Consider the following 8,417-nt stretch of genomic DNA (forward strand, 5'->3'; position numbering starts at 1 on the left):
GGTGCGCGTGTCTAGAGGACAGGACAGCCATGAAGACCAGAGGCAATCGAGCCAACCCCCGCCCCCGGCCCATCCTCGTCCCCGTCCCCGCTCCTCTACGCAACTGCCTTCTCCCCACTTCCCCATATGCTATGCCCTCTTCGCCCCCTCCCTTCGTGTCTGCGGTTTCATATTGGGTGCCCGAACCGTGTGAAAACAACACCCTCCCCACCCCCTACGCCTGCTGTCTACTTCGCTACACTTCTCTGTACCATCCTTGCAACCCCCAACCCCATCCCCACCCTCAGGACATCGTCGGTAACGCTTGATGCTTCCTGAACTAGTCATGAATGTAACCCTCACACCCTGCCCCCAGCGCCCCACCTTGTCCGGGTCTGGGTGCAGGAAGGCCGCGTACGACAACAGCGAGCTCACGAAGCAGTCCAGCAGCAACGCCGTGTGGGGGGGCGGCGTGGGAGCCAGAGGCCAGAAGTAGCCGTGGCTGCCGTTGGAGCCGTTGGGGCCGTTGGAGCCGTTGGTACCGTTGGGGCTGTAGCGGGCGACGTGGCCGTTGGGGCCGTTGGGGGTGTTGCCGGACCCAGGCAGGGGGCTGCCGCCGGTGGCGCCGCCACCCGCCGCGAAGTCGGTCTGCGCGGCCGTGGACGTGGACGTGGGTGGTGGAGGCGAAGGTGGCGGTGTGGTGGTTGGGTGCATGACGATGTGAGGCTGCCAGGCTGGAGACAGGCCAGCGGCCAGGGGGTGTCCCCGACAAGATCTGGGCAGCACACGCCTGCCCCACGCCCGCAACCGCTCCTGCCAAACCCTTCCTCCACCTCTTATTGCACTGCCCCCGGACAGCCGCGCACTTGGTAACGGCTTCTGCAGTCTTCAGGGCATCCTGTACCGTTTTTCCAAACATCCTTGCAATCCCCCTGCACTTCCCTCCCCACCTGCAGCACGCGGTGCAGCGCCACCGCCGCCGAGTGGGCGGCGTGTATGGCTGGGAAGGGCGCCAGCTCGGCGTCCCCACTGGCCGCCATGAGCTGAGGCGGCGGGGGGGGGTTACATTCGTGATTATTGAAGAAGTGAAGGCGTAGCCAGGTACAGTAGCATAGTAGACGCGTTGGGGGGTGCGGGGGGTGCGGGGGCGGTTGGGGTGCGGGGGAAGCGTGTGGGAGAAGCGTGTGGGGGAAAGAGGCACCTCATGCGGCGTCATCGGGGCCGTGTCGGGGGGAGGTAGGGTCCGATGGGATGTGGACTTGCCAAGCCGGCACGCACGTGCGTGCCCGTGTGCGTGCGTGTGTGCACATGTGCCAAGCCCCCCTGCCGGATCCAATCCCTTGGGGCGTTGGGATTGGAGACCTCCCTACATACGCAGCACCAAAAACACACACGCACCTTGAGGCCCCGTGCCGTCAGCCGCAGCAGCCGGTCCGCGTGTTTCACTCCCGCCGCATTGCCGCCACCACCCCCAACCCCAACCCCAACACCACCTCCCCCGCCCGCGCCCCCGCCCACGGCGTGGCTCCGGCCGTGGCCCTGCGTATCGCTGGAGCTGCGGCCGCCGCCGCTGCCGCCCCCCGCCAGCGCCGCGTCAATCGCCGCGTCTGCGCCGCCGCCGCCGCCGCCGCCGCCGCTTCCGCCGCCCCAGCCGCCGCCCGCCAGCCCCTTCAACAGCTCGATGCTGTGGCGGCGGAAGGCGGACCGCGGCGATGCCGCCGCCCCCGTGCCGCCCGGAGAGCCCTTTCCGCCGCCGGCGGCTGCTGATGCTGCGGCAGCTGCGGCAGCGGCCATGTCTGCTGCGGCGGCGGAGGCGGCGTGGTGTGTGACGTAATGGGGGGCGCCGGCGCCCGCCACTGCCAGGCACACGGACAGCATCAGTGGAAGCTCGTCGGGGTCTACCGGCCTGTGGCAGCGGGAGCGCAGGAGGCGGGGTGCGGGGCGCGGTTCGAGGTGTGAAGGGAGGGCAAAGGCAGTAACCCGCCTTGATGTTGACTTGGTAGAAGCTATCCCAGACCAGGGTTGGATCGTGCCGTCAAGCCGTTTTGAAGCTGCCGGGTCCTGCCCAAACCGTCAATCACGCCCCATTCACGCCCCCCCTCGCACCCCGACAATTCCTTGATTATCGGGACCGTCGAAGTCGTTGGGCTCGGTCCCATATCCCCCCCCCCCCCCCGCCCCGCCCCCTCGCCACGCACACGTGCGCCTGCGCTCACCCCGGCTGGTGCAGCAGCGGCGACCCCTCCAACTGCCCGCTACCCCCCAGCAGCAGCTCCCCGCCATCCAGCCTCGCCACCACGTGCGCCAGCCAGTCAGACGCCAGCCGGTGCGTCGCCGGACCCGAAACCAGCGCAGGCCACGCCGCCGATGGCCCGCCGGCGGCGGCGCCGGCGGCTCCGCCGCCGCCGCGCATCAGCACCGCCAGCAGCGGCGCCAGCGCGGCGGCGCGCGCGCCGCCGTCGGCAATGGCGGCGGCGCTGGCGGCGGCGGTTATGGTTTCTACGGTTACGAAGTTGGATCCGTCGGCGGCGGCGGCGGCCTGCGCCGCCGTCAGCAGCTCGGCGACGCTGCCGCTGCCCTCGGGCTCCATGGCTGCTAGCACGTCGCGCACCAGCGGCGGCGGCGGCGGGCCGGCGGCAGAGGCGGCCTCCACTCGGGCGGTGTGGTGCCAAGTGAGGTGGAACAGGCCCTGGGCGGATTTGGGGGGGGGGGGTACATTCATGATTATTTAAGAAGTGAAGGCGTAGCGGGGGCGGGCGGGTTGCAAAGATGGTTGGAAAAGCCGTACAGGACAGATGCAACGAAGACTGCAGACGAAATGGTCACCAAGGGGGGGAGGTAGCCGTCCATGGGGAAGGGGTGGTCAAATCACAAATCAAGTATGAAGTGCCGATGGATGCGGAATGGATCCGATCAGAACGGCATGGTCACAAGGCACGCAAGAGGGTGGAGGGAGGTGTGAAGGCGTCGCGCCGCCCTTTGTGCCGCCCTCCCTGCCGCCACCTCCCACTCCTGCACCAACGCCAAATCCCGTCTCTCGCTCCAACCCTCGCACTGCATTTCTGGGTTGAGCGAAGATCTCTTGCCTATTGGGCCTATTCCGTTGGGCTCGTGCACATGAACCCCCAACAGCTCTCCTTTCTGCGATAATGCACACGAATCCCAAGGCCCCCGCCCTGTAACCCCCGCCCCACCTCCATGAACACCTCCACGCTCGTACACAGCTCCAGGTACGTCTCGCCGTACCGATGTGCCGTACCCGCCGGCTGAGTCAGATAGTGCTGACCCGTGGATCCGCCGCCGCCGCCGCTGCCGCCACTGTTCGGCCCGCCGTCAAACGCCCAACCGCCGCCGCCAGACAGCAGATCCGGATTGATGCCCACGTACGACGCCTCCACGCCGACGGTGGATCCAAATCCGGGCGGCGGCAGCGGGCGGTACGTCAGGTACGAGCAGTGTACGGCGGCGGCGGCGGCACTGAAGTGCTCAATCAGGCGCGTGATGGCGAGCTGCGCCGCCAGGGCGTCGCCCATGGCCGCCCAAAGCCCCTCGCACGCCTCGAACTCCACCATGGCCTTCATGCAGCGGCACATGCCTGTGTGTGTACGGCGTGTGTGTGTGTGTGTGTGTGTGTGTGTGTGTGCGCGAGGTGTTTGCGCGGTGTTTGCGGTGCGCGCAGTGGGCAGTGCGCTAGTGGCGGCAGCGGCGGTCGATTGGTACGGTGCGTGTCGGAGGCCTCCAGCGCGTGGCAGGCACGCGCGCCGCCTTGACATGCCACGCCAACCCCTGCCCCCTTCATCCGCCTACTCCTACAATCCCCACCGGCTTTAGGATCTGGGTCGCAGCCCTGAATGCGAATTTGATTCGGGTTTGATTTGGCCTCCTCAATCCCCTGGTTGGTGAACCCCTCCCAACCCCCTCCCCTTCCCCCTCCCCCTCCCATCACCTCCTCCCCGCCCACCCCCGCCCCCTCCCCTCCCCCGCCCCTCCCCACCAAACCCCCAAACCCTCACCCGTGAAGCACCTCGCCACGAACCCCAGCAGCCATGTGTGGCTTGCGGCCTCGGGCGAGGCGGGCCGCGCCAGCATGGGCCGCAGCCGCACACACAGCTCGGAACAGGCGGGCAGCAGCTCGGAGTTAGAGAGCGCCACCACCAGGGCACGCACCTGAGAGGAAAGGGGGAGGAATGGGGAGGAGAGGTTAGTTTACTCGAGTCACGAAGGGGGTTGCAGAAAATGGTACAGAGAAGTGTAGCGAAGTGGACAGCAGTCGTAGGGACGCAGGGGGTTCCGGGGAAGGGCGAGGGAAGGGGGAGTGGAGTCGAAACAAAGGCACAACTAGGCTGGGATCGAGGGGGGCGGGGTGACACCCAGTCCGGCGCAATGATTAGTTTGCTTCCGTGCGTGCGCGTGGAGCTGGGGTACGCCCCCTGCTCGCCGCGCCCCGCCCCGCTCCCACACCCTCACTGCCCGGCTGCTGTTGCCGCATCCCCACGCACATCACACCTGCCCCTCCCCCACAACACACACACACACACACACACACACACACACACACACACACACACACACACACACACACACACGCCCCCCTCTCCCCCCACCGGCTCCTGGGCCAGCAGGTCGCGGTGGCGCCAGATGGGGTCGAACACGCAGCTCAGCAGCAGCTGGCAGATGGACTCCAGCAGGGCCTGGGTGTGGGCGACAGGGGTGAGGGGGGCGGGGGTGGGGAAGGGTACAGTCATGATGACTTGAGGAGAAGAAGGGGGGCAGTGGCGGGAGGGTTCGGCAGGATGTCAGTGTGTGCATGCGTGGTGTGTACGCGCACGTGTTGCGTCGTTTGCCGTGGTCACAGGCGCCCGACAGCCTTGGTGAACCTTGGAAGCGACGAATCCCCATGCCCCCTCCCTTCTCCCCCTGGGGGACTCGATGCATTCCGGAGATGGGGACTAGTGTCGCGTGCCATTCCGTTGTCAAGTACAGGCCGCGCTCTCCTCTTCGCTCTATTGCATTGGGTTCAGTTTAGTTTGGGCTGGTATGTACAACCCACCTCCCCAAACCCCCCCCCCCACACACACACACACAGACACACACCAACACTCACCTGCGCGTGCCCGCCCAGCTTGTGCTGGCACAGCAAACCGTCCATGGCCGCGCGGGCCGGGTTGGGCCCGCCATCGCGCACATACACATCCAGGCTGGGCCGCAGCTCCACGCTGCGACGCCGGTACGTCTCCTCGTAGTTGGACACGGAAGACGAACCGCCAGCGCCGTACCCGCCGCCGGCGCCGTACCCGCCGGTGCCGTAGCCGCTAGTGCCGGGGTCGGTGCCGCCGCCGCCGCCGCCGCCGCCGCCGGCGCGCGGCCCCACCAGCGCCGAGCAGGCCAGCGCGGCCAGCTCCCCCAGCGCCGCCGGCACGTGACACGTCAGCAGCATGTCGTACATCTCAGTGAGGTACTGCTCGGCCGCCTCGCCAGCCAGCTCGTCCAGGCCGGTTATACCGGCTGGGCCGCCGCGGCCGCCGCCGCCGCCGCCGCTGGCTGGGCCGCCGCTGCCGTGGGCGGTGTCGGTGGCGGTGGCGCCGCCGGCGCTGAATGGAGCCGCCGCTGCCGCGGCGGCGGCGGCCCCGAAGGTGGAGGAGCGGGCCGGACCCAGGGTAATCAGGGCCGCTAGCCGGTCAACGCTCTCCTGCAGAGGTCAACGGGGAGGTACCAGGGAGGCTAGGTGTCCACGAGGGGCAGGCGGCAAGCGGCACGCGAAAGACAACCTGCGGTGTCGGCTGCCAGGGTGATGCCACATTGCCCGCGCCCAGGTTTGCCGTTGACCCACCCCAGTGGCACCCGCGTCGCCCCCGGACCATCGTCCCCATTACCCTCTTTCCCACGCCATCCTCCTCTAGCGTAGCGAAAAAGGTGAGGGAAAGTTCCAGGCGGCGCCAGAGCAAAGGTAGGGTATTCCCACCCGGCTGACACGTTCCGCACCCACCGTTGCGAGCTGGGCATCGTCGGCGCTAAGTATCCGCTGAGGTGTTGTACTCTGAGACTTTGCGCTTTTCAGAGGCGTGAGCGAACCGCTGTTTGGCAGCGAGCCCGCTTGCCGACTCGTCTGCCGGGTGGAGTGCACTATCCCTGTGAGAACCTGTATCGATACAATCAAGTCGTTGAAATGGGCACACTAACTCAGCAGAAACACGAAAGTGACGCGGAATGCCGACGCAAATCGGTTGTGTGCCACCGCCTCGTTTGTTAGCGCATGCATGTTTCATTGCTTTCGTAAACATCGCGATGGTTGACGTCATCTTGCCACGGCGCCGTGATTCGAGAAGCAACGCCCGCATATCGTTGACATGCAGAGGAAAGCAGTCTTGTCCGCGTTTCTGTGACAAGCTCACCTGAGACAAGCGCCTGACACCCTCCCTAGCATCGGGAAGTGCTGAAACAATATCCATTTCAGTTGAAACGTTTGCTCGCTTATGGCGCCACAGCAGCGCTCAACAGAACTTGCGTCGCTCAGCGTGCCATCATGTACATGTGCGCTGGCAATGAATGGTCCTCCAATAGTGGGAGTTTGGCCGTTGAGAATTTTTATAGGTGTGCCGACCGGGCATCGCCAGCAGCCACCATGCCGGTCACTTGATCCACGCACGTGCTGCGGATGCTGCTGACGCTGTTGTCACACGGCACACACATACACGTACAGGTACACGCTGGCGCGCTTCAAGTCCGCTGGCGACTGGCGCGTGAGGGCGCGCGGCGGGTGGCGCAGGGTGGCTGGCGCACGGGAGGGGGCCGAGGCGTTGTGAGCAGCTCCGGGCGAGCGGCGCCGGCAATAAATGTTGCCGCCCCGAGGGGGGGGGCGGGTGCGGAGCCCACCAAAGGCTAAAAACTTGGCAAGTCTGGGCCCCTGGATGCTGTGGCGCGAGAACGTCGTTAGGGCCCTTCTCGCCAGCGGCGGCGGCCTGACCCATCCTGACCCCGGAAGATGCAAGCCCGTCCCGTCACATATATTCAGGTTTACATGTAGGTTGCAAAAGCTCAGAACACATGGAGACTGTGAGATACCGTAGATTGCGACGTGTCGGGGAGCCCACCTGACAGTAGGTTAGACAGGTCTGGGTGCGTGGTGGCCTCATCTAACCTCATGAACATATCCTTGAACAGCGTATGGTCGCCACCCAATCTGGCCCAATCTATGATACCGTTCTGCACCATGCTGCCCACTCATAAGTGCCCACACTGGTGTGAGCTGCTACACATACCGGTATGGTACACTGTGGTACACGTACGGCACACACCTGATGCGACCAGTGCGCACAGTCAGTCGTGCAATCAGTGCAGCCTCTACACAGCAAGCGTGCCTTCCTACAGCCTGCTACAGCGCGCATGCACGCACGCACAGGTAATATCGCCGACGCACTTGCTCGTAGCCCCTTAAAACCCCTCTGCTGCATCTCACTTCTACTCGGCGCAGCCATCTGACTGCTTGCTGACTAAGCCACTGAGCCCCGCGCTAACTTCTTATCAGCGTTGCACAGCAGGAAGCCAAAGCTATTAGCAGCGGCAGCGGCCGGGGCACACAGCCGTATTGGCGCCTTCACTAACAGCCGCGTAGTAGCCGCGACCCCACCGCTGCTGCGGCGGCTGGTACCGCTTGTGCAACTAGCGGCAGGCGCACGCGCCGGCTCGGCGCAAGCGTGGGTGCTCTCTGCCCTCATCCCTTTCTCCACCCCACACGATTGCCGCTGGCGGCAGTGTACACCAGTGTCGGGCGCTGACCACACCCTGCCGCCGCTGCTGGTCCCGAGGGCGGAGACATGTACTGGTCAGGCACTGCCCCTGTGCCACGCCCCTGCCCTCCGCCGCCGCGACTGCCGCCACGCCCAGCACCGCCCCGGCTGGTGCTGCTACAGCCGCCTGTGCCGCTGCTCAGGCCGCCGCCGCCGCTGGTTCCGTCTCTGCCGCTGCTCAGGCCGCCGCCGCCAGCTACGCGGCCTGGCAGCTCCGCCGCAAACTCAGCGGCTGCGGCTTCCAATAAGGTGGGGCCCGATACCAGCTGCAGCGCCCCCACCAGCCATGGCCTCGTTGACGCCATAGAGGGGCTGGCCCAGCGCGCCGGGTAACGCCTGGATGACGTCCGCATCCAAGATGGCACCAGCCGCCCGATTCCACGGCTTTGAATGGCCCAGCACGTTGCAGCCCAGCCTGCAGGTAGGCATGTGCGTGGACACACACGAATGAGCGGCAGCAGGTGTGGTAGTGCGCGCGCCGGCGGGTCAGTGTATGAGACACCAGCGCGCCTTGGGCTAAAGGCCCGGCGCTTTGGGTTCATGCCCAGCGGCCAGGCGTAGGTCAGCAGCAATCTTATCTTAGCTTGGGCTGGTATTTACAACCCCCTTCCCCCTTCCCCCTTGTCCCTCCCCTCCCCTCCCCTCCCCTCC

The 8,417-nt window shown here is 66.1% G+C and overlaps 2 protein-coding genes across 2 annotated transcripts in view; both read right to left on the minus strand.

The window, feature by feature from the left end:
* Nucleotides 1-6,526, minus strand: part of CHLRE_05g232300v5 (uncharacterized protein) — a 12,606-nt gene extending 6,080 nt beyond the window's left edge. Inside the window, exons 1-10 of the mRNA XM_043062148.1 lie at nucleotides 6,372-6,526; nucleotides 5,966-6,118; nucleotides 5,084-5,668; nucleotides 4,584-4,670; nucleotides 3,993-4,146; nucleotides 3,174-3,574; nucleotides 2,196-2,668; nucleotides 1,378-1,885; nucleotides 930-1,022; nucleotides 364-627 (exon numbers count right to left, since the gene is read on the minus strand). Coding sequence (XP_042924563.1) covers nucleotides 364-627; nucleotides 930-1,022; nucleotides 1,378-1,885; nucleotides 2,196-2,668; nucleotides 3,174-3,574; nucleotides 3,993-4,146; nucleotides 4,584-4,670; nucleotides 5,084-5,668; nucleotides 5,966-6,118; nucleotides 6,372-6,428 — 2,775 coding nt within the window. The 5' untranslated portion in view covers nucleotides 6,429-6,526. The remainder of the gene's footprint in view (nucleotides 1-363; nucleotides 628-929; nucleotides 1,023-1,377; nucleotides 1,886-2,195; nucleotides 2,669-3,173; nucleotides 3,575-3,992; nucleotides 4,147-4,583; nucleotides 4,671-5,083; nucleotides 5,669-5,965; nucleotides 6,119-6,371) is intronic.
* Nucleotides 6,527-6,981: 455 nt separating this feature from the next.
* CHLRE_05g232304v5 (uncharacterized protein) overlaps nucleotides 6,982-8,417 on the minus strand; it is a 2,485-nt gene continuing 1,049 nt past the window's right edge. The window contains exon 3 of the mRNA XM_043062149.1: nucleotides 6,982-8,181. Within this exon, the coding sequence (XP_042924564.1) occupies nucleotides 7,992-8,181 (190 nt within the window). The 3' untranslated portion in view covers nucleotides 6,982-7,991. The remainder of the gene's footprint in view (nucleotides 8,182-8,417) is intronic.

The sequence above is a fragment of the Chlamydomonas reinhardtii genome, chromosome 5, assembly GCF_000002595.2.
Source record: "Chlamydomonas reinhardtii strain CC-503 cw92 mt+ chromosome 5, whole genome shotgun sequence".
Lineage (NCBI taxonomy): Eukaryota > Viridiplantae > Chlorophyta > Chlorophyceae > Chlamydomonadales > Chlamydomonadaceae > Chlamydomonas > Chlamydomonas reinhardtii.